The 26,356-nt window shown below is 42.8% G+C and overlaps 1 protein-coding gene across 1 annotated transcript in view; it reads right to left on the reverse strand.

The window, feature by feature from the left end:
- Positions 1-13,323: 13,323 nt before the first annotated feature.
- Positions 13,324-26,356, reverse strand: part of LPAR3 (lysophosphatidic acid receptor 3) — a 70,091-nt gene continuing 57,058 nt past the window's right edge. The window contains exon 3 of the mRNA XM_045199604.2: positions 13,324-14,302. Coding sequence (XP_045055539.2) covers positions 13,977-14,302 — 326 coding nt within the window. The 3' untranslated portion in view covers positions 13,324-13,976. The remainder of the gene's footprint in view (positions 14,303-26,356) is intronic.

Genomic DNA, 26,356 nt, shown 5'->3' on the forward strand with positions numbered 1-26,356 from the left:
CAAGCAAAAGCAAAATAAAATCACAAGCAGATTTGATGTCTGACAACTTTAAGTGTGGGAGCAACCGAGGTACAATGAATGGGGTCTCCTAAATACTAGTGATGGGTGACAACAGTCACTTTGCAAAATAATTGGCCATGATCTAGTACAGTTGAGAAGGCTATTTCCTCTGCCTCCCAGAAGGGCGCCTTAGGAAAACCCTTGCACGTGAGCACCAGATGATGTGTCTGAGGCAGCACTGTTTCTGTCAACAAACAACTCAACACCCTCAAATGTTCACCAACAGCAGAATGGACAAATCAATTGTGGTACATTCATAAAATAGCTGTAATCATGCAAATGAATCAACTACGTAATTGAGTCTCAGAAACAGAATGTTGAGAGGAAAAGAATACATGAAATATGATATTTTAATAAATTTGGGAAACAAGCAAGAAAAGCAATGACAGCAAAACGAAGGTAAGGCTAGGTTTCAAGGCACTGGTTACCGTTCGGGGCAGGGGGGCGGGGGGAGGGGCGGTGACAGCAAGGATCTCAGGTGGCGCTGCCAGACAAAATTCGGGGGCCCAGACAGCTTTGCTATTTGAACAATAAACAAGGTTTTCAGTATAAGTATGTCCCAGATCTTGCATGGGGCATACTGAAATGAAAACTTACTTGTTATTCATCTGAAATTTAAAGTTACTGGGGCGTATTTCTTTCATTGTTGTTTGTTTTGGGCTAAATCTGGCCACTCACCGGGAGCTTCACTGATATTTAGAACGTTCTGTTTCCTAAGTTGGGTGGTGGGCGCAGGCTGCTCCTTTTGTTGTTTTACTTCAAAGACAAACAAGCAAACAAACGTTAAAGCAAGTCTGTCATTGTTTAAAATTCTACTTGGTGGATCCAAAGCTTTTGCTAAAACAGCAACAGCTGTGGGCTGGCCTGGGGTGTCAGGTGCCGGTCCTCCCTGGCCACCCGGGGACGGGTCCCATCGCTTGTGGCTGGGCTTTCATGCAGCCACTGTGGAAAGCTGTATGGTGTTACCTCAGAAAATGAAAAACGGAACTGCCTCGAGCACTGTGGGTGGGAATTGCCACTGACCTTCAATATTTGTATTAGTTTCAGGGGCACAGCATAGCGGACAAGCATATACTTTACAAAGTGGTCGTTCAGGGTGGGGCAAGAGTAGGCTTACAGTTGTGAGCATGACAAGTGTGAAACACAGTTTATTCTCGTTATTACTTATTAATTATTGTATTATTTTCCATACAAACAACTCTCCATCTATTTTCCCCCACCCTCTATATTTTAAGATCATCGTCAAGTCTCTTTTTAGGTTTTTCCTTATTTAAAATCATTTTTGTTTCTTTAGAGATTTTTCATGGTTTCCAGGTTACAGGCCGTAAGCCACTTGCTGTGACCCCTCTGAGGACTGACAGTGGTGAAGTTAAGGCCAGCGTTCTGTCCGCCAGGCCAGGACCTGACCAGTGGGCCAACTTGGAAGCAAATTGAAATTTTAGGACCAACAGCCACACACACAAAGAAACCAATGACACCGGCATCAATGAATGGGAAGTGGAGTACTAAAACCGGAGTTGGCTACCGCTCCAAAGTGACCATTCTGTGGTTTTCTCTGTGGGGACAGAGTTGATTCCTCCGATTAAACTAATAAAGAAGGAGATAATCAAACTCTTGCCTGAATGCGACACTTAACGGCTCTGCCTTGGGGAGGAGAGGCAGGGATGAGCAGAGTAGAGCTTTGATGGAACTCAGAGTGTTATCTGTTGGGTCACTGGAGGACTTGGGAGCTGATGTTCCTCCCCGCGAAGGAACACTGCCACCTGAGGCCGTCTCACGGCCCAGACGGCCTTCACGCTGCCCCCACGCTGATTCATCTCTGCGGACCGCCTCCCTGGCCCTGTTCCGGAAGGATGGCATAGTTAGAAAGTTTCTTTTATGTTTTTTCTACTAAATGTGAGCTTTTTGGTGCCCTTGTGTGGGTTTGAGGCAGTAAAAGCTATTCAGAAGTTAGTGTAGCTTTTAAAAATTAATATTTAATTTATTAAAGTAACAGATTAAAAAATCCTTTTTCCTGAAGCTTTTAAGTTCTCCATCAAATCTTATTGTTCCTTGTATATTACATAGAGCTTGCCATATTTTTTATAACTATGTTAAAGGGCCTTTGATTAATATGTGATCCTATTTCTGAGCTTAATGAAGTTAATACCTTCAAACATTTTATTATTATTATTTTTTTTTATCCTCACCTGAGGACATGCTTGTTGGTTTTAGAGAGAGGGCAAGGGAGAGAGAGGAAGAGTGAGAAACATCGATCAGTTGCCTCTCATACATGCCCCAACTGGAGGTCGAACCCATAAGCTTTTGGTGTACGGGCCGATGCTCAACCAATTGAGCCACCTGGCCAGGGCATAACTTCAAGCATTTTAAATTGCATTGATAAATCGATATATTCTATTTTTATTTTTCATTACTTCAATGTTTTGATGGAACTAACATAACTTCTTGAGTACTCAAATAACACAGAAAACTAAAAAAAAAAATCAAACTTACAAATAGGGTTAACCTTAGCTTATTTCAAATATTTCAATACTGTACATAAACTTTAAAAAATGTAACTTAAAAATCTAAAGCAATTATTCACCCATTATAAATTGGGGTTTAAAAATATGTTAATTTTAATATTAGGCCAAATTGTCTTAAACATTACAGGCACATGAAATACCAAATATGTGCTTCTCCTTGACACGAAATATTAATAAACAACAGGTTGATTCCTTAAACACATCAGTACTTAAATCTAAACAAGCCTGGGGTTGAGTGTGTTGCTTAAGGACTATACAGGCTTATTAGGGCTGCTGTAAGAAATTACTATAAACTGGCTGGTTTAAAACAGCAGATATTCATTCTTTCACAGCTCTGCAGGCTGGAAGTCTGAGATCCAGGTGTCGGCAGGGCTCTGTTCCCTCTGGAGGCTCGAGAGGCGACTCCTCTCTCTCTTCCCGCTCTGGTGGCTGCAGCTTTCCATGGCTTCCTTTGCTTGTGGCCACCTCGCTCCAATCTCTGCCTCCATTCTCCTGTCACTGTCTCCATGCGTCTCTCCTCCCATCTCTTTGAAGAACATTTGTCATTGGATTTAGAACCCATTTGGGTAATCCAGACAGGCTGATCTTACCTTAAGATCCTTAGTTTTATTGCATCTGCAAAAACCATTTGTCCAAATAAGGTAAGATGAATAGGTTCCAGGGATTTGGATATGGAGGTATCTTTTGGGGGAGGGGCCACCATCCAACCCACCCCAAAGTGCCAAGAGTGAGGTGGGTTGCAGTTTAGATGGGGTGGTCAGGGCAGATCAAATGGAGGAGATTTTTTAAAATTAATTATTATTTACCGGCTTTATTGGGGTTACATTGGTTAATTAAATAGTATGTTGTGTTGTGTGTTCACCACCCAGAGTCTAGTCTCCTTCTGACACCATCTGTGCCCCTTTACCCTCTTCACCTGCTCCCACCCCTCTCCCTCTGGTGATCACCATACTGTTGTCTGTGCCTATGAGGTTTTTTTTCCTTAATTCCTTCTATCTCACCCAGCCCCCCACTCCCACCCCCCCTGAAGCTGTCAGTCTGTTTTCTGTGAGTCTGTTCCTGTTTTGTTTGTTTGTTTTGTTTTGTTCATTAGTTTCCACATATAGTTGAAATCGTATGGTATTTGTCTTCCTCTGACTATTGTATTTCACTTAGCATAATACCCTCTAGGTCCATCTATGTTGCTGTGAAAGGTAAGACTTCCTTCTTTTTTAGATATTTGAGTAAAGCCTTCAAGGAGGTGAGGGAGTGAGCTATATATAGATATAAGGGGAGATAGCATTTCAAGCCAAGGAACCAACAGTGCTAAGGCCCTGAGGTAGAAGCATCCCTGACATGCACAAGGACAAGCAAGAGGACAAGGTAGCTGGAGGGACGGGAGTGAGGGGAGACAGATGGGAAAGAGGTAGAGAGGTGATGGTGTAGATCATGAAGGTTGCTGGCATCACTTTAATAAGGTGGAAGGCCATTGCAAGTTTAAGTGCAGAGGGGTGACATGCTTTGACTTGGGTTTTAAATGGATCACTCTGACTACAGTGTGGAGAATAGACTGTAGGAGGAGAAGCATAGAAGAAGCAGGGAGGTGAATTAGATGGTGTTTAGGAATCCAGGCAAGAGATGAAGGTGGCCCAGATCAGGAGTTGCCACTGGGGCTGGTAAAAAGTGGTTGGATTCTGTTTTCATGTTGAAAAGAGCTAAGACAATTGTTGACCTATCGCATGTGGGGTGTAAGGAAGAGAGAAGTGAAGGGAGACACACTGTGACCTGAGCCAACTACAAACTGAAGGAAGGTGCCCCCATCAGCTGAGATGGGCAGGACTGGGAGTAGAGTGGGTGTGAGGTGGCAGGGAACAAATACTAGATATTCGAGGGGAATTTTCTATATCTGAGTTTAGACTTTGAGAGGTCTCGACTACAGATCTAAATTGGGAGTTGTCACCGCATATAATAGATGGTGTTCAGAGCCATGTGACTTGAGGAGGTGAGCAAGAGAGAAAAGGTGGATGGAAGAGAGAACTGGACCACTGGCAGAACCCTCCAGCATGGAAAGCCAGGGAGAACAAAACCAGCAAAGGGACTGAGAAGTGGCAGCTGAGACAATGTGGTGTCCTGGAAGCCAATGAGCTGCATCCTTTAAGGGGTAAAAGTCTGTGTTTAACTCTGGAACATCCGTCATGGGACCACAGCAAGCCTCTCAGTCCAGGTGATACCTGTCACGGCCTGCCCAGTTCCCCCCAGCTCTTCTGTGCTAACAGAACATCTTTTGTCTTTCTGCATAGACTTCTGCAGGGGAATCAAATGGATTTTAGTAATTAAGGAAATGAAATCAAGAGATGCACCTAAGATAGCAATAATAATTTTAAAATGTATGCCTACGACTAATTCACATATTCTCCATAAAATGTGCACTTTGGATGCAAATGCCCTTGTGGTCATTGGTTCTGAGGAAAATTCCAGTGGGTTCCATGGCAACAGTAAATGTGACACCATACCCTGCAAGGTGTGCAAAGGTTATCCAGATGGCACTTCTGGACAGTCACAAATCTGGTCGTGCATTTGGACAGTGTGGGCAACCCCTGAGTTAGCAACTCCTTCTTCCTCCATGAGAATCCACTAGAAGAGCCTTAGTCACTAGCACGAGGTCTTTTGAGCCCATCTCGCTCTTCTTGGTATCGTTCTCAGTGCCCAGCACACCGTCTGCCTCAGGGTAGATACTCTACGAAGGTTTGCCCAGTGAATGAATGAGTGGTGCCAGCTGCATTAATGAACTACTTGAACTAAAAAGACTTTCTTGGCCAGAAACTGAAACTCAAATAAGTATAAAAATTATACTTGAAAGCTACCTTTTCTGTTGAGTTTATTACATACTTTTAGATTGGAGCATTGAATTTTTTTTTCTATAAATAAAAACTTGCAAGTATAGGCTTTCTTCCATAGGGCAGGCAAGATACTTTCCACCTTATTTGGACCACATATATTTCCAAAAGGCACATCCAGGCAACAGCGGCAGGGGTGGGGGAGCGGAATGCAGTTTTCTAACCAGCACTACTATTGAGGAGAGATGCTATTTTATTCTCCGTCTCTCTTTTTTTTGCTATCATTTCAGGATTTATGGTTTTCCATATTCTCAAAGTGAAAACGAAACAAAAAAATCTCTGTGAGAAAGCAAGCAAACTGGTATTATCACTGTGTCCACCACCCAGGTGCATGTGAGAAGTCGCTGGTGGCTGAAGAGACATAAGACAGAATTACTTGCAAACCAGTCAAAAGGAGCATTTCAGGAGCAGCGCCTTGTTAGATGTGTAATCAACAGTCTCCTTGGGGTCTCTTTCCGTGGGGGAAGCTGGGAGATAAAGATTCAATTGGTCAATGTGTTCTAGTTTTTCATATAATTCTTTGCTGTCTCCAGAATTTTTTTCAGCACTCAAACACCCAGTTATAAGGTTGATTGGCTTGAAAGACAAATAAAATAAAACACAGTAGCCTTCTTTATCATTAACTACTAGCTATTTATTAGGAGCAGTTCTGTGTCGGGATATCGACCCTGAGATTAAAGCTAGAGAAATACAGATTCTAAGATTCTGTGGACACATAAAGCTCCCCAGCCATGGTGACACATGATAATGACATCATACTCAGAGGCCATCATTTATCTCAGTGGAGCCCCAGAGCTATCACTTTAAAAAAATAATGAATTGTATAAACAATGCAGGGGACATTTGCTTAGCAGTTTGGCAATAGAGCTTCCTTGGGCCCCAAGTATTGGGTTGGGCAGAAAGTTCATCTAGTTTTTCCCGTAAGATGGCTCTAGTAGCGCTTAGTTGTCTTTAACTTCATTTGAAACAATTCTGTTAGATTGTAGTGTGAAGACTATCATATTAGCATGCATTTAAAAAACATTGAAATTGGTGAATTTTTGTGTAGCCATTTTAATGTTGAAGATGGAATATGCAGCATTTACACATATGATGTTTTATTTTTTCAAGAAAGGTAAAAACACAACTGAAACATGAAAACGATTTGTACAGTGTATGGAGAAAGTGCTGTGATTGATCGAACATGTCAAAAGTGGTTTGTGAAGTTTCGTGCTGGAGATTTCTCGCTAGATGATGTTCCACGGTCGGGTAGACCAGTTGAAGTTGATAGCAATCAAATCGAGACATTAATTGAGAACAATCAACATTATACCATGTGCAAGATAGCTGATATACTCAGAATATCCAAATCAATAAAGTTATTGGTGGGAATGAAAAATGTGTTGTTTATTTTATGGAAAAAACTAAGTGGACTTTTTGTCCAACAAAATATATTGACGGGCAGCCTCGCTCTCTGGCTAATGAAGACAGACACCATCCCAATCCATTTATTTGTTGGTTGGCTGGTTGAATCATTTGTTCCTTCATGTACTTCAACCCACTCGGCCACCAGAGTCATCCTTCTTCCTGAATATTCCTTGTACTCATCAGCTCTTTCTTGCCCCCCAGGCCTTTCTCCTCAAAGTATCCTTTGATTATTTTTTGGAATAAGTTGTCAATTTCTTGCTTTTCCTCTTCTCCTTCTGGCACCCCTATGATTCAAATATTGGTATGTTTGAAGTTGTCTCAGAGGCTCCTTAGCCTATCCTTGGTTCTTTGGATATTTTTTTTCTTATTGCTGTTCTGATTGAATGTTTTTTTCTTCTTATGTTCAAAATCATTGATTTGATTCTCAGCTTCATCTACTCCAGTGTTGGTTCCCTATAAATTTTTCTTTATTTCACTTAGTGTAACCTTCATTTCTGCCTGGGTCTTTTTTACACTGTTGAAGTACACAATGAGTCCCTTAAGTATCCTAATAACCAGTGTTTTGAACTCTGCATCTGATAGGTTGCTTATTTACATTTTGTTTAGTTCTTTTTCTGGAGTTTTGTTCTGTTCTTCCATTTGGGCCATGTTTCTTTGTCTCCTCATTTTGGCAGCCTCTCTGTGTTTGTTTCTATGTATAAGGTAGAGCTGTTTGATTCCCTGTCTTAGTAGCATGGCCTATTGTGGAAAAGCACACCAGTAAGTTGAATGGGGCAGAGCCTTAGGCAATACCAGGACAGGGCAACCCATGTGAACCAGGTTGATGGAGTCTCTGAAGGTGTCACCACTCTGTGATTCTGTGTGGGAGAGGGCTCAGAAAGGGGACAATACTGCCACCTGGCCTCTGGAGTTTTGTCAGGGAGGAAGCAGTCCCCTGGCACTTGTCCTGATGGCAGACACTTCAGTTTCTCCCCATATGCCACTGGTGCCCTTCCCGTTGCCACTCTGGTGCTGGAGCCCAGAGGGAGTGAGTCTGCATAAGACCTAAGTCTGTTGTAGGCCCTTTAGGAGGAGATGCCTGAGAATCCCCAACCCCCACTGGTTTTACAGCCAGAAGTTATGGGGACTTATCTTCCTGGCACTGGAACCCTGGGCTGGGTAGTCTGGTGTGGGGTGGGGATCTCTCACTCCCGCTGTATCTCTCCCGATTTTTATCCACCACACGTGGGTTAGGACCACCCATTCCGTGTATCCATGCATCTCCATCCGTCTCTGAATCTCCATCCCTCCTACCCATCTGGATCAATGTGGCTTCTTTAATTCCTTGGTTGTCATACTTCCATACAGCTCAATTCTCTGACAATTCTGGGTGATAGTTGTTTTGAAGTTTAGTTGTAATTTTTGATGTGGGTATGCAAGGAGGCGAGCCATGTTTACCTATGCCTCCAACTTGACCAGAGGTCCTTTACATATTTTTTAAAGAATTTTCACCCCTTATTCTAGAAATAGTTATATTATCTTCTACTCTTAGTAAGAGAAAAATTAATAGGGCCCATGTCTCAGAAAAGGGAAAGTCTCAGAAGCCAAGAAGACCCCTTCCCTTCCTTCTCCTTTTCCCCATGTGCTGGATGATCTATAGGCAGTTGTATTGCTGATCCTTTCTGTCCTCTCCCCTGAATTTAAAGGGTGGGAAGCCTGGGAACTATCCAGGGTTGGGCAAAAGTAGGATTATCGTTGTGAGTATGCAAAACAGTTTATTCTTGTATTATTAATTACTGTATTATTCTCCATATGAACAACTGAAACCTACTTTTGCCTCACCCTGTATTTCCTAGAATACAAAGCTAGCAAATATCCCCGTTTAGATTCTGTCAGTGGCCAACGATTACGAGAGAATGAGGAAGGTAGAAGGGACAAGAAGCCACCCATGCTGTTTCTGTAGCAACAAGCTGGAGATTTCACAGTGGCCTCTGGGCCTCCCTCCACTAGTTACCTGCCCCGGGAGGCCATTCCAGGAAGGTCCTGACCTATGTGGCAATACTTCCTTGAAAGTTAGCCGCAAATATGAGAGTGACCTATGAGCTCCCCTTATCTTTGCTCTTCTAGCATTTCCAACTGTTTCCTAAGAACCTACCTATTTTAAATACTTTCTTGCTTCAAGCTGATGACTGGTATGTCCCATTTCCTCATTTACACAAGCCTGTGCTCAGGCATCGCCTAAGTGAAGAACACAGCCCTAATGTAGGTGATCAGCTGCAGATCCCGGGCCCATAAATCATAAGCTGATTTTAACCCGAAAGGTCACACGTTTATGTGACTTCCTTTTCTTCCCCTAGGTTTTGGGAAAATTCTACACAGATCTAAAAAAACCAACACCAATATTAGCAATCTTTCATGTGATACCTTAAGGTTGGCTATATCACATGTCATCCTTAATATGTATGATGTGGTTATGCGAGGATATGAAAATATTAAGGATATTTCAGGATATGAAAATATCCTAAAAATATTAATATTTTCAGCTCCCTTTTACTTTGTTTCCCTTGTATTATTTGTATATATGTTTGATTTATGATTTCCCTAATCTTTTAAGGCAGGGAATTTTCATTTGTTTGTTCCCTAGCACCTAGGAAATGTTCAAATATGTTGATTAAGTTAAATGTAAAAATGTGTGTTTTTCTGTTTGCTTCGCTGGAGTAAACAGCAGCTTACACATTTTAAATTCAAGTTCACTTTAGCAAATCTAAGCAAATCACTGAGCCTCTTAGGTTCTCCGTTTTTGATCAGCCGTTCCATTTTATTCCAGAAAACCTTCCCCTTCTGATATTCATGATGGATTTACGAGCGCACATTTCACCCCTGTCTTAATCTCATAGATTTTAGGTGGTCTCCCTGGTTGATCCTTATGCACTAAAGCTTGAGAACCACTGCAAGCAATGAAAACAGAACTCCTTTTCTTTGAAATCCCTACCTACGCAAGGAGTGAAATTCAAAGAATTTAAAGACAGGGTTCTTTCTGGACTCACGTCTGGGAGGTGTTGTTTAGAATCACAGGATCTGGGTGCTGGAAAGGTCCTTACGGATCATTCAAAGTGAGACACTCATTAGCAAAATCAGCAATCAGATCTAGAGTTTCCTGGGCAGTTTAGGGCAGAACAGAAGTCAGAACCCAGCTATCCTGAAACTCCAGTGCCTTCTTTAAGATGGTTGTCACAGACATTTGTGTGAGTGGTGACCGAACAAACCTACGTGTGTCGGTCACACCGAGGCCGTGTGTACGGATTAGCAGTGTGCTGACAGGTAGCAGTGAAGTTCTAACAAAGTCTGTGCACTGGATGTTTTCCACTGGATGCAGTAAATGTCTTGAGGGGGGGATACCATTTTCTATTATGCACAGAGATGCGACATGGGCTTGTGACAGGCAGCTTCATCTTCAACACAACCCCAGGGTTAACAGAGAATGAGCAGACTCTAATTTTAATAACAAATACAATACAGATACAGTTTATGGAAATGTAAGTTATGCAAACTTGAAGTTGCTGATATAGAAAAATTTTATAAAGTTTCGGCATAAAATTGCAACCCTCTAACAGGCTGGCAAGAACTGTAAATTCCCAAGCTGGCTGACCCGACCCGGTGAACTGCACACCGGGTTCACGAGCGGCATGCAGAAGTGCCGCATTATATAGTATGACATGAACCACACGCTTACTGATGTGCGCTGGAGCCTTCCCATGTGACTTGAGTGACCACGTGGCTACTGTTAGCTCTATAAGCTCAGAAGTTATATGCAATAAAGCACTCTGAACCCCCAGCCACTGCCATTAGTAGTTTGCCATCTGCTAATTTGGGGGAGAGCAAACTCCAAACAGCACTGGAGAGGATGCTGTAAAAATAAAATATAGACTTAGCCCCCCCCTTCACAAAGCCCCCACAGCAACAGCATTTCCCATCCTAACATTCCTCTGTGATAACCAGTCTTTAATTATAAGTATTTTAAGTTATGCAGTGTGCTCAGGAGAGCACCCCTCACACAAAACGCATCCTCCCCTTAAAAATTCTTCATGTCCTAAATGATTCTAACCCCAGCTCCTAGGCTGAAAGACAATGTGGAAAACTGGAAGAAGCCCTAAGGGTTTGCAATTTAACATCACATTTAGTGGTCCACCAAGGGGATGTAGTTCTCTGCTAAGGTCCCAGAAGTCAGATTTGGTTTTTGTATGCTTTTTACTCTTTTTAGTGCATGGTGAAAGGCGTCATTGTGTAGAATGACGCTGTGGTTCTTTTTACCCCAGGCACTACCAAACTCGCCTTGAGTTTGCTGCTAAGTCACCTTCATGGGTGTCTCTACAGGGCTTGTTTTCATTATGCTTATTCATTCCATTAAAAAACGAGGGCCAAGCATTTTTATTGTCCCCTCCCTGAATGATTAGAGGATTAATGAGCTAATAAGCACAACACAGTTTCAACTTCATGAGGAAATCAGCCTACACACTAGGGGCAGGGCATGTGCTCCACTCTGTGTGGGGCGGCCTCAGCAGGTAAACAGAGCTGTCCCCCTCAACCCACAGCCTGAAGCCGATGCTGCTGACTGCGCCCCGTCCTTCGTCCCAAGCCATCCAACTGTGGGCTGCACACGTGCTCAGTATGGGTGAAGCAGGGGCACACAAATTTCTAATTTTGATTTTTATATAAAAAAGCATCCACGTGCTGATAGTGAGGGAAATTGGAGCTTTGATGGAGGCTTACGTTTAGTGTTGTTTTTCTTTGGAATTTCACCCACGGGGAGAGGGCGGTGTCATAATCATTCCAGCGCTTGGAGCTCCTAAAGGCTCTATGATGGCCCCAACTCCACCGCCCACTTTTAAAACAATTTCATCAAGAAATGTCAACGCTTTATTTCCAAAAATATCTTTCTTTCCAAGCAGGCAGTTTTCATGGAGGACTAAATTTTCCCACCAATACAGACTTAACAGAACACCTTGGACATATAAATCTAAGACCATTAAATCTCGTTTGGCTAGGGAGAAGCCCGGGCTTTGAGTTAAGAGCCGGTCTGAAAAGGTCTAAATCACATTTTCAGAACAATCTTCTCAATGGCCTGCAGATAAATTGGGGCCCTAGAACTGAGGGGAAACATTGTTTTGTTGTTGTTGTCCAACTAAAAGGGGGGGTGTTCTCTCTGGCCCTGTGACAATAGCCACTTATCGTTTCCACACACAAATGACTCCTCTACTCTTGCACCACCTGAGATATGTGTGTGCATGAAAACAAAAGCTCTATATTTGCACCCCGAGTTTCCACACTTGGATCCCCTCCAGACACCGCTCTGAATATGACACTCTGCTGCAGGGTACTAAAAACGGTGCTTTCTTCAAAATAAAACCTTTAAAGATCCCTTAGTAGCTATTTGGGGACTAAAATTCAATTTCAATTCCCCACCCTTTGGCCAGCTGTAGACTCAAAATGCTTACATAAAACAAAAAGAGTATGTACTTCATGGCAAATGCGATTTTTCTTCTGCAGTAAAAATCTGTGCTACAGCTACCACAAACTATATTTTTACTTAGAAAATACACCCAGCAATAATGCACCTCAAAAAAAGAGAAGTTTTTTTTAAATTTTATTTTATAGGTAGCTTTGATATAAGCTTCAAACAGACACACGTACTACACAGGGTTTGTAAAATCTACACCTTCAAACCACAATACTCTCTATTTTAGGACATTATATCTAAAAGCATGACTTTTATTCAAATACTTTTATTACAAGTAGTTCTTGCACATACATGTTACATCACAATAGCAAAAAAATGTAAACTTCTTTTGCAAACTACATAAATACTATCATATCTGCCTTGAAGTTATTGTTATTTTAAAATCAGAATATACTCTAAATGCTTTACACGGAAAGCTTTGGTCAGTAGCCTATGTGTATGAAACGTTTTGTTTTTTCTTGGTGACCTGCCTTTCGTGTTGCCCACTGAAGTCTTGGAAGGGGAAAAATTTTAAATAGGACCCCCATCAAAATTCAGTCTACAAGTAAGACAAGAACCAGAAGCATGTTCATAACCGTGGGAAAAATAGGAGATGTGAAAATTATTCCACATACTAACTCCGACAGGCCACCAGTGGTATGGAGGTACCTGAAAACAAGAACTTGAATCGAGCTCGTCTGTGATGCTATATGGAAGGACTTCGGCCCCCCTGTCAATATACCTTTTACTCTGCTAAATGTCTGTTTTCAAGTGAATCACCTCTTTCTCTTTTCTGTTAGAACACAACAGGCCATTTCTTCAGCTATAATCCTACACTTGGAAGTCTAGGTGGCCAGTGAGTTTATTTCATCAACACTGTCTTTGATGTCTTTAAATACAAATCTGAAATGTATAAATATAAGATGCATTCACACACTCATGCATAATCAGAGGGCCACAACAAGGGCTTTTTTTTGGCTTCAGGAAAAGTTTCAATGTTGACCTTTTTTGTTATTACTTTACAGTAAATACTTATCCTCAGAATGTTATGCTAAAAATCAAGTTTTACCTGGAGTTCTTGCCAATTTGTTATTCTGAGATTCCTATTGAATACCTAGCTACTGGCCATGGTTTCTTTGAGCAAAAAAAAAAAAAACAAAAACAAAAACCAAAAAAACACATCACTGCTGAAGCACTTTAAAAATTTTTAAATGCATGCAGAAAGAACTACATAGGCATTCCAAGCAGCTACATAAAGTGGCTCAAGTAACAGTATTATTTATTTTGGCCTAAGCCCTTTACCAACATCTTTTAAAACACAAAGAGAATGGCTACAAGATGGCAGCAGAGCCCAGGACGTGCGTCCAGGCAGCGGAGCTCCGAGCAGTTCACAGCACGGGCAGCGGGCAGGAATCCAGGGGGCTAGCTTCCCTCTTCCTGTGCATTTTCTCTTCATGCACGTAGTATCCTCCCTCCACTGCCCATGCTTTTAAACTATACAAAACAATTCTCTTTTTAATCTAGCAATGATTAATGCAGACCTCGAATAACACTGTACATGGACTTGGTTAGAGACAGGTTTTCTCAATCGCTTTCCCCAGTGAGGTTGGGCGGGCAGAGGGCACCCATGGTTTAGGAGCTGCTCTTGTTGCTGACCGTGTTTTGGCTGATACCATCTTCCGTGTACTGGCTGCCCGTATCGCTCCTGCTGAGGACTGTGGAGGTGATGCGGGAGGCCCGCCGCTCCGCGTTCTTCTGCGAGAAGCAGCAGATCATCTTCTTCATGGTGTTGTACATGTCCTCATCCTTGTAGGAGTAGATGACAGGGTTCATGAGGGAGTTGAGCAAGGCCAGCAGCAGGAACCAACTTTTCACGTGCTGCAGGCCGCACTCCTTACAATTCAGGCCGTCCAGCAGCAGAACGACCAGGCCCGGGGTCCAGCACACCACAAAGGCCCCTGGAAGGAGAAAAAAGCAAGCAACAGGTGCTCAGACCTCAGGCTGCTTATTTAGGTTCCTTCTGGCCCACCCTTCTGTCAGTGGCATCAAGGGACCTTAAGACTTTGTTTTGACAACTGCAAAGCAAACTTCCACCTTTCATCTGAGTGAGACCAGCACTTGTTAAAGGCAAACAGCTGAGAACCCCTTGACTCTTGCCACATTCTCTTCCACCTTATCTGCTTACTCAGGCCTGGTAATTAGGGGTCTATATTTACCTCCTGCTTACTAAGCACTACACATTCCTTATCTCATGGTTCGCAGAACCACAGTAGGAGGCCACTGCAGTCATTATCCAGGTTTTGCAAGTGAGAAAACCGAGGCCAAATCCAGGGCCTATGTGGGGAGGCCTCACACACTGAACCAAACACTCTGCTGTTCTCTAAATCAGATTTTCCAAATTCTTTCCTGAAAATAAGACATATTGCATCTCAGGCATTCTCCTAGTCTTTTAACTAAGTTGTCTACTCAAAAATTTTGTACTTTATAAATCCATGTTGGTGCTTAGTAAGCACTAACATACTCATAGGCCATCTGCTTAATAATCTTCTATAGACTGAGAGGTTTTTTTGGTCAGGAATAAATCTCTTTCATGACAAGAGAGATATGTGCTTGTTAGCTCATTTATTTATTTAGCACAATTTTAGCCCCAATTGCACACGAAAGGTCGTCTCTTATTCTCTGGCCATCTGATTATACTCAGCTTACCTCTAAACTTTCTGACATGTTTTTCCTAAAATACGAGACACAAGTTCCATATTCCCCTAGTCAGTCCTCATAACCTCCGATAACAGTGACTATACAGTACTTACTCTGAGCCAGGCCCTGGTCTAAGTGCTTTCCTTTAGTAACACCTAGAACCATACTATGAGGTAGGCAACATTAGCATCCCCAGGAAACTGAGGCACAAGAGAAGTTAAGCAACTTCTCTTAGCAAGCTATTTGATTCTCATGATCAAATAGCTTGTAAGGACCAGGTAATATTAAACCTAGGCAGTCTCTCACCATATGCCATGCTCCTGGTAGCTGTGTGACCTGTCTCCAACTGTGATGTGGTTGCTTTAACCCAAAGTCCTTATCGTGTCTAGATGCCCTTGTTTATCCATTTAATAAACATTCATTGTGAGCTTACAATGTGCCAGGAGCTGTACAAGACAGTCAATGAGGTGAAGCCTGTGCACTCCAGGCTAATGGGGGAGAGAGAATAAGCGAGCACATCTGCAAACCACACCACCAACTAGCTATTCTGACTGGTAAAATTAGTCCAGGACAGTATTCCTCTTGTTGCTTTATCTTCTTTCTGAGAGGTATAATAGGAAGCAAGTCAAGTGAAGAATTATAAAGAGTCAGTGCGAGGCCATTAAACCCCATGAGCTATGGGGCCAGACAGGACCATCCACTCAGCCCCTCCTCTTATGTGCTCCATGAAGGAGGCAATAAATCATTATCTGAGTCTCCATCCCCTCACTTATGAAACACGGATAATATCGCAACTGTGGAAGGTGGTTGTGAAGGTCGGGGGTGATGGACCGTGGTGCCCGGCAATGACTTGGGTTCACGAGCAGTGGCTACCTTGTGAAGCCAAAAGTAGATGTCTAGGAGGCACCAGAGGAGCTTAATTTTCTATTCCATAGCTGCAGCTCACCAGTGGCTTCCTGTTTTCTTCATCCTGTATTATTTTGGTGTGCCTGACATATATGAATAAAGAAGTGGACTTAGAGATAAGAGTCCAGAGATGTGGGTCCCAGCTCTTCACTCACTGACAAGTCTTGCGGACCCATGCCATTGGTCCGGGCTTCAGCTTCCTACGCTGCATGCCAATGGGGGACTTCAGCCTAGATCTGGGCTTTTTATAACTGTGGGTCAGGGCTCCTTAGTGGGTATACAATCGATGTAATGGGTTTGGACAAGTTTTTTTTCCCCCTTTAATTTAAGAAAGGAATGGAATAGAAATACTCATATTGTACTACATAGGCTAAGAGAGGTACTGTTTCATGAAACTTTTGTTTCAGTTTTACAAACTATATTTATGTGTATATTGGGTATGAAGTAAAACATTATTTCTTACTGTTGGGCCAAGTGAAAAAGCTTGAAAAATAATAGTCTAGATAAACTTTCAGGCTCCATTCAATTCCATGGTGGGCACTTCCGAACGTAACAGTGGCACTTTGGTTCTGTCTGCTGTTCCCAAGAGACGGTCCCATGTTGTCCAGAGGGAAGAACTAAATAAACCAGTCAGCAAAAGCCGTAGCTGCCAACTTTGATGACGAGTCCTTTCCATGTGAAATTGCATATTTCCAAAGAAATTCCTTTAGGAGTGTTTAAGGTCCTTGGCTAATGAGGGAAAATATTGACTAACTTTATACTTTGTTAAATATATGTGACAAAATTTAATAGAGTACTGTGTTTTTTGGACTATAAGACGCACCCCCCCAATTTGGGAGGAAAATGGGGGTGCATCTTATAGTCAGAATGTAGCTTACCTGGCTCACTGGGGAGGGGGAAGGGGTGGCGGTGGAGCAGGGTTTTTTCCCCTATTTTCCTCCTCTAAAACCTAGGTGCGTCTTACGGTTGGGCGCATCTTATAGTCCGAAAAATACAGTAAGTGACTTCCAAACCAATGGGGGGAGAAGACTGGAACTAGAGGAAAGGAGAAAAGACCTCAAATCCAAAAAAAAAAAGGAGGGCGGGGAGCAAAACAGAAAAGTAGGACAAATAAAGAACTAAATAAGATGCTGGAAACGAGTCCAACTATACTGAAAACCAAACTCAGCGCTAATTGTGGTATAGTTTTAAAAAGCTCATGAATCTGAACAATCTCAGGTCTCTCAGTGCATCTGTGTGTGGTAAAACCACGAGAAAAAGCAAGATGAACAAAAACTTTACGATAGGGTTATTTCTGGAGGAGAGAGGGGGCCACTGGGCTAGGGGCACACAGGGGACATCGGTGATGTTCTATTACATTGGGTGGCATGTACACAGGCATTTTAACATTTTTTAATTCTTTAAACTGTATGTGTATCTTCTATAATTTTGTTTGATACATTCCATACACATATACACATCAAAAAAGGATAAAAGTAAATTGACGATATGTTTTCCTAAAAACTGTTTTTTTAAAGGGATTTTAAAAAATCATAAAAGCTTTTTTCCCCTCCAGCATGTAGCTCTAGTTTGGATTAGTCAGAGAACTGAAACACTCTAAATTAATTTTCAAATCTATGCTCTATTTGTCACATGTGGTAATTCATATACATTTTCCCTTTGTATCGAATTACATAATTCATTCAGTCAGCACCTGACAAACTTCATTGAGCAATGATCACATGCTAGGCACTGTTCTAAGCAACTGATATGAATTAACCATTTAATCTTCATAGCAACCCTTGGAAATAGGTTTTAAATACATTTTAAACCTGAGGAAAGTGAAGCACAGAGAAGTTAGGTAATATGCTCAAAGCCACACAGTTCATAAGTGGAGAGCCAGGATTTGAACCCAGGCAACCTAGCACCAGAACCTGTGCTCCTGTCCGTGTGCTAGGCTGCTCAGCAGAGAGCCATAAAAGATCTTAGTGCTAAAGTGAGTGATGGAAGAGGGAGGAAGGGGAGGTACTTCTGGCCTTTAAAGTCTCATTCACAGTATGTCACATCTGACTGTGAAGCTGCATATATCACAATTAAGTCATTCTTTGGTTTGCTTACAGAAAGGTTTTCTGGTCATGGAAGGAAGGAAGGAAGTAAAGGGAAGGAGAAAGGGAAAAAGGAAGGAAAGGAGGGAGAGAAGAGCAAAAGAAAGAAAGGAAAGTGAAAAGGGGGAATGAAGAGAGAATTCCACCAAAAATATACACTGGCCACGGGAGTAAGAAGAGAAACACAGATCTGCTGACCTTTTCTTTACACTGCTTCCAAGAATGACAAAAGGCAAGTCTCCTTTGACAGAACAGCCCCAACACCCTAAGTGCTGAGCTAGAGACAGGGAGCTTCAGCGGTGTGGTCTGAGATGCTTGCACCCCGGCAGTAACTCGGGGAAACCACTTAGCTTCACGGCTCCCCCGCCCCACACTCCTCAGAGCCAAGGCACCGCTCAGCTAACAGCTCATTCTTTAGTGTTTTTACTATATTTCAGCAGCTAGATACGAGGCCGCCTAACACATTTCAAAGGAGAAGAATGTGTCAGGAATGGTTTGGCCTTGGGAAATTGTGATCTTGGAGAATTCTTGGAGGATGTGTGAAATGTCAGAAACAATACAAATGGGCTGTTTCTTAGAAAAGCAGCACATGATGGATCCTGGGAAATACAGATCAGCCTATCTCCCCTCAATTTCCAATAAATTTTGGAAGGAAAAGCTAAAACAATTTTTTTTAGTAGACTCAATGCTCAGACCACAAAAGCTGGAAACAAGCAGTTTTCAAAGAGAGCAAGCCAAGCCTGAGTCACATTTTAAAAAATCGGGCAACAACAAATAGGAGTGGAAATCAGGTGGTTTGTTTCTCTTGCAGAAGAAAGGGCTAAGGAAAGACGTGATTTGCCGTCACGTGGAAAGAGCAGTACAGACTTATCCTGGTCCAGTAGGTCCCCCTGAAACAAATGTAAAAGTACAAAGAGGCAGAATGTGGGTGTAAAACCTCTTTTAAGAAAATGAAGTCATTCAGGAGAGGAGCTGGCTGTTCAGAGGCTAGAAAGCCCGCATTGTGCAGGGTGCTTCCTCACCTGGATCATCCAGAGATGTTTTCCCAAACAAGAGGCAGGCAGTGGCTTCTGAATGCTTTTCCAGGTAGAAAATCGCTAAATTCTACAAAATTATGAGTTTCAACTTTACATAAAAATCAAACAAATTTGACCTGTTTCCCAAATTTAACTATAAGCCAGCACGGCTAAACACTGAGAAAGACGAATTCTCCGAGGTAGCAGATGCCAACCCTGAGTGGCCTACAAGGGGAGTTTCTTTAACAGTGCAGGTTCCCTGGCCCCACATCAGACCCTACAGTCACGATCTCTGGGGTGGGACATGGACTTTGCAGGACTCAACCATTTCTCCTTGCTAATTCCGAATGGTTTAATCAAGATAAACATATCAGCAAAATATAGACTCAGTATAGACCTATCAGAAAGTCATGGAAAAGAGAAAGGAGGCAGAATTCTTTAAAATTAAAAAAAAAAAAAAAAGCATCTCCCAAGATCAGTAACTTCAGCTTCCACTTGACAAGTGTTTGAGCACATCAAACACATAAATAAATGTACAAACACTAGCAGTGAAACTAGTCTACAGACAAGGCACAGGCAGACCTGCTCTGGCCTTTGCTGGCTCGCCAGTTCACCCCGTCAGGAAGGCCTTCCTACCTCCTAATCTAAGATCTCCTTTCCTTTCTAAGCTTAGCTCATATTCTGCCTCCTCCACCGGACCTCTCCCATCTGCCCAGCCCACAGTAACCATTACCGCCTTTCAACTCCTGCGGTTCTTTCCACCTACAACACCCATGTGGCACCGGGCACATCATCTGCTTGACTGCATGCTAACAAGCCCTGAGAGCTCGGGGCCATACAGTGCTCAGGGCTTTACACGTACCCATCTTTTACAACTCCCAGCCCTATGAGGTGACTACTCCTGTTATTACTCCAGTCTTCCATATGCTGGATTGGAAGATTAGAGTGGCTCAAGAGTTTGTTTTAGGTCCAAAAGCCAACAATCAGAAGGGTCATAATTTGAACCCAGGTCTGACTCGCCCAGACAACCTCTTGGGCATTGTGCTATACTGGAGGTAGTTGTAAATACGTATGTCCTTCTATTCCTCACACGCTAAGCTCTCTAGGCATGCAGGCTACACCTCATACCTGTCTGTATCCATAGACCTAAGAATGGAGCCCAAGGCCTGTAGTAGAGGAGATGAGTCAGGTGAACGGAACTGAAGTTTATTAAGTGCCCACACGGGGTCAGGTACTACAGCAGCTGTAGCACCTGCTAATGCACACAATGTATGGTCCCGCCTTTCAGGCGTTGACAGGCATGGAACCTAGCTGTGATGAGTCTGACTCCCGTCAGGAAGGTCTCAGGTAGAATGGCACTCAGATGAGCTACGTGCTGAAGGTAGAGAGTGGGTGTGCAGAGGTGAGAAACCGCATGGGGCATGGGGGGAGTCCAGATAGCTCAGGGTGGTTTTAATCAGGGTAGGTAATTGAGAAGTAAGATGATGAAGTCTAGGAGATGAACCTGGGTGAGATGTGGAAGGACCCTATGGACAATACTCAGGAGTTTGGATCTGTTACATAGATCAGACCCTGTAAGCCTTTTTCAAAATTTTTATTTATTTTTAGAGAAAGTGGAAGGGAGGGAGAAAGGGGGAGAGAAACATCAATATGTGGTTGCCTCTCACACACCCCCAACTGGGGACCTGGCCTGCAACCCAGGTATGTGTCCTGACTGGGAATCGAACTGGTGACCCTTTGGTTCACAGGCCAGAATTCAATCCACTGAGCCACACCAGCCAGGCCCCCCCACCTTTTTTTTTAAACCAGGAGTTTATCAAGGAATTAAGTGTGAATGTCCTCATGTATTCATTGTACACAATGGATTGACCTCTCTCCCTAGCTTCTAGAATGGTATGGTACGAGTTATACACCTTTCTTGGGAGGATTAAAGGAATTGCACTGAAAAGGCTAGATCAGAGGTTTTCATGCTCAGCTGCAACTCATTAAAGGGTTGTGAAATCAATTTTGCATGTGACTGGGTAGCATGTGGTTCTGACAACCAAGTGGGTGAGCCAGAGGAGGGGCAGGTTTGGAAGGAGAAAATGGTTCCGTTTTAGTCCTTGGGCACTCAGAGGACACGAGGCTCCTCCAGGCAGAGCTGTGGAGAAGGCAGCCACCCCGTGTGTCGAGACTCAGAGCCCCCCACGGAAACATTGACGGGACTCGTCGGCAGTAGGTGGGCCTGGCAGCCATATGTCCTCCCATTAATACGTATTTACTAAGCAACCACCTACCATGTGCCAGCTACTAAGAATGAATGTCTCCATGATGACTGCATTTGGATAACAATCCTCATTTCCTTCTATTGCCAAGTGGCGGGTTAGTTATATGGATAAGAAGCAATCATTTTTTTTTTCTATTTTAGTGATGTTCTATGTTCTGTCAGTACCTGTTTAAGAGATGCACTTATAGTGCAAATAGGTTACAAATGAGCTTTCCTCTAGTGAGTAAATAAACTAGCTTCAGTGCTCTACTCAAACCAATGTTATGAGTTCAATGTTAATTTTTAAAGTATAGTAAATCATATACTAGAATGTTCAATTAAGTACTGAAATGATGTTTAATGACTGCAATTTAAGTCAGAAACATCAACGGAAGAAAGGTCTAACACTTTGGAAGATACAATTGCACATGAAAATATTAGTAACAAGCAAAATAAAAGATCTTCCAAAGTCCCCAGTCAATATCATGTTTAAATAATCTATAACTGCTGCCCCCTTATTTGGAAGTTTTCAAAATATCTCAAACGATACCCTGGTTAATGCCTCATCTGCACAGCATAGGAAATAAGAAAGACTCTCAGTGCCTTGGGGAGCAAGGCCCCTCACTGGAATGTATTTCAGATAGTTCGGCATTCCTGGGATGTTAGTGAAGGATCCAGAGAAGGCCGAGGCTCCAAGGTGCCTGAAGCCTGTTCTTCAAGGCTCACACTTCTGTACTCCAACCAGTTAGCCATATTTTCCTCTGTTCAAAAATTCACACATGCAATTAGAAAGAAATCCTGACATCCGAGTGGCACACAAATAAAGCGTCCATACCAACAGCAGGCTCACACAGAACGGTTTCACTCTGGCACATGGACTACTCATTTCACCAAAGGGAAGGATGCATTTTAACTGTGTTCACTCTGTTATTCTTTGTGTTTAGTCCAGGAAAAAGCGGCAGGGCACAAGCAATAATGCTAACCTCGTCGGCCACAGGGCTGTCTGATTCACTGAAATAGAAAATTACAAGTCTACGTAAAAATCAGGTTGTGAACCTCATCTTAGGGAAGCTCTCTTCTTATTTGCAAAGAATTTTAAAACTGAAATTTGAAAGTAAATGGCTCTTGGTAAGAAGCATTACAATGTGTAAGTTATGCACTAATAGAATATTCAAGTGAAAATGCTCTTTCCATACTAAAGGATTTATTCAACTATTTAAAAATAACACTTCCACATGTGGTTTGCATTCAACTGCATACTCATTTACCCACAGTGTTTTAGAAGTCCAATAATTCAGAAATAGACTGTCACATGTGTGAAAGGAATGAAAATATATACCTTTAGTAAACCTGACTTATTTTTACTGTAGAAAATAAGACAACACGAAGACACTTCAAACAGATGATGAGCAGTTAAGCATTCCACAAATGATTCATTTGACACTATTGCTACCACTGCTGGACCTCTGGACTCTTGACAACTGGTTTTAGACACTTGTTTCAAATTTATGGTCGGCTTTGGGAAATTGAAAATGTTGGTGCCAAGTGGTTATGAGATAAAATTTAAAGCAGAGGCATAGCGGCTAGAACCACAACCTAGAGCTAATTCTAGTGGGTAACTCCAGGCAACAGCTGGAAGTCATAGAGTGTGTAAGAAAACACCATCTCCTCCTCTAGATTCCTCTTTAAGCATCGTAGGCACAAGCCAACAGTACCTTAGCACCTCATTAACTATTATTTCAAGGGATCTAAAGCATCTAAGAAAAGGTGTGAGGTCAGCTACGTGTGTTAGTACATTGCCTGGTATAATCTTCAGGACTGACAGACCCCCGCTAGCCTGCCCAACGCCCTGAAATTCTCACCGGAGTCGTTCCTTTGAATTAGGAAGGCCTCTGCTGCCCTTTGCCTAAAAACATTAACATATTAAGCTGTAAGCATGTAATATTTTATCACATCAACCGCCATTAGCACAGAGTAGGGTCCTGGGACAATGGAAAACGGGTTATCTTTGGTGGGGTTGAGAATTTTGAAAAGGGTTACAGCATAGGACACTGCAAGCTGACCTGAATAGGAGACAAGGTTCTGGACACCCAGATGGCACTAAGCACCATTCTAAGCTCAGAAGACAGGCACAGGAAGTAGCAGGACCTGGGAGCCTTGAGTTAGGGATAGTTGGGCCTGGAAGAGCGACGGCATTGTACGGCTCAGGAGCTACCAAGTCCTGACATAGTGGCCACCACTTTCCACCCCCCACGTGGCAGCAGCATTAACCCACGACACTCCCTGCTTCTGAACCCAGGTACAGCCTGGAGTCCTTCACAGAACAGTGCTCCATGTGGCTTCTAGCAATCAGTTGGAATTTGCCTTTGAAATGAACCACACTCCCCATCCTTGTATAGTACAAAGACCATAGGCTTGAGATCAAGCAGACCCTGTGCTGAAATCCTGGTTTTTGCTCATTGGACAAATCAATTCACCTTCCTGGGCCTCCCAGCATTTTCTTAGCTATTGAATGAGCATGTTGATAACGAACCAACTGAATTTTTGTGAGAATTTAATGAGACAGTATGTGGGGAGTGCCCGACACAGAAAACACAGCTTCCCAGCTAGTGCTGGTTACCTGCCCTGCTGTACTTCCTTCGACAATTTATGAACACATCTGGTAGGCTGCTTTCGTTGCTGTTGTGTGCCCACGTGTGCACACACACACAATTTGTTCCACTGTGTCCGATTTCTGTATGCATTCGGCTGCCCTGTTAGACTGACTCCTCAGGGGAGATCCCTTCCAGACCTTATTCAACTGGAGATACCCCGTGATTAGTCAAGTGCCAAACACATAGAAGGTACTGATACAAGCTTGTTAAACGAAGTAGGGGATCTTGATTCAAATCGACACCACTGGACTAGAGTTTGCTTTTTAAAAGTCCATTCTATTTCTCTGCTCCCAGTTTCTTCCTCTACACCTTAATGAGGCTGGACTGAATGACCTGCAAGCTTCCTTTTGATGATTCTGGGCTTCCCTTGCAGCCTCCTTCAGTCATGGCCAATGTGCAGGCCAGGCGGCTGAGCAGGAAGGCAGAAACAGACAGTCTGTACGGTGCCAAGAGAGGGAGAATTTGGGGGCAAATGTAAGATGCGCATCCCATGATTCCAGCAGAACCTGGTCTCTGGAGATGGGGCATGCAGAATGCTCTTAGATATTTGATCATTTATTCAACTAACATACAGACAGCACTTGTCAAGTGTCAGGCGCTGTGCTAATCACGGGAATAACACGACAAGGGACATAGAGGAGCTAATGCTGACCGTGCAGGGTGCACACAAGATACTCCAGTGCGTGCTGGTGTGGTCTCGGCAACGGGTAGAATTACCGGCCTCCACCGGGTCACCATGGATCGAGTTTTTAAAAGGATAGAAATGTTAAGAATAGCGGATACTATGACACTGTTTTCAATATAAACAATATTTTTGAAACAATGCTGAAATAACTGAAAACAATAATATTGAAATCAGTAATACTGATTGAAAATATTATTGAAAACAATCATAATATTATTAAAACAACTATTGAAAGCAATCATAATATTGGTATAAAAGGTATTCATAAAATCTTGTTGAGTTTACTAAAAAAGCTGACAAAATACTATGAATTGTAAGATCCCATTCTGATTAAAAAGAATAAATTAAGCATGTATTTGTGTGTGACCATGTATACACTTAGAAAAATCTCAAAACATATGCTCAAATATGCCAGCAGATATGGGCGGCATGGTCTCACCGATATGTCCTTCTTCCTTACATGCAACGAGTATGTCTTTAAAAAAACTAATAAGCTCTCACTAAAGCTATTTCTGTTTCTATTTTGGGAACAAGTACACTTGCGTGCACTAGATTTCTTCTGCAAGAAGCACCATAAAATTGATCCTATATAGCTGAGAAATGAGGAGGTCAAGGCTGCTTTTCCCAGTGAATCTCTTAAAGGCAATTTCTCTCCATTTTACTACAGGTAGTTCACTAAACAGAAAAATGCCCAGCAAGAATGTGAGAAAGTCATTTAATGGCAAAACCATGCCAGAACCCTTGAAGTGGAATCAGTAAAAATCAATTGTGTAAAACGTGAGGTGTGTTATTGCGATATTAATTTAAATTGTCCCTATTAGCTATACTAACATATTCATCACAAAAAGCACAAAGGTAAAGAAAAGGAAATATACTGTGCTATCTGTACGTGGAGCAAAAATGTCCCCAAGGATGGAGCCCTTCCCCCTCCCCAAGGAGCATAACTGTGGCCGGTCTCTACTTGAAAACAGGGGCCAGAGAGAGGGAAGCCCCCGCAGGTTACACACAATGGGCGTGAGGTTCGCTGGATTCCCTCATTTATCTATAATCGGCGAATGAGGGTCCACGCAATCCACTTCCCAGATAACTGAAGCTTAAAAACCTTTTAAACACAAGCCTGTCCTCCCTTCCTCATGAAGCGGAGCCTACTGATCAGACCTCTGCCTTTTCCTGATGGCTGTGTCCCCACCGGGAGCATCCGTCATCCCCAGAATGGGTGATACCACTTGTGCCCTCGTGACGGAGGTCACCAGCTGTCCCCAGTCAGCAGTCCCCGTGCCTCTGGCAAGCCCCCTGCCCTTCAGGGTGCTGCTTCTAAGGTGCTGCGGGCTTAGAGTTCAGTAAGGATGGCAGCTGAATCAGGTCAACAGAGCTCTGACGAATGACGTGGGGTGGGGGCAGCTTATTAAAAGGCTTTGAGACAACGATGTGTGCTCAGAGGACACTTTCCACCCTGGGGGTAGGTGCCAGAGATTGCTTTATAGATTCAGTAAATCCAGGGATGCCCAGGAAACACAATTCACATCTATACGGGCTGGTTTGAAGAATTTACTCCCATGAACCATGAAAACTAGCTCACCACCAATACATTTATTTTTTAAAAAAGCAAGCAAACAAAGTGGTTATTAAGACACATTTGTAACTCAGTTCCCAAGTTTCGTCTAAGTTCTGAAAACTGGTACAAGGACACAGGAAAACAGATTCACGTCTTTTTCCCATTTCAGG

This window comes from Desmodus rotundus, chromosome 3 (genome assembly GCF_022682495.2).
Source record: "Desmodus rotundus isolate HL8 chromosome 3, HLdesRot8A.1, whole genome shotgun sequence".
NCBI classification, from domain to species: Eukaryota; Metazoa; Chordata; class Mammalia; order Chiroptera; family Phyllostomidae; genus Desmodus; species Desmodus rotundus.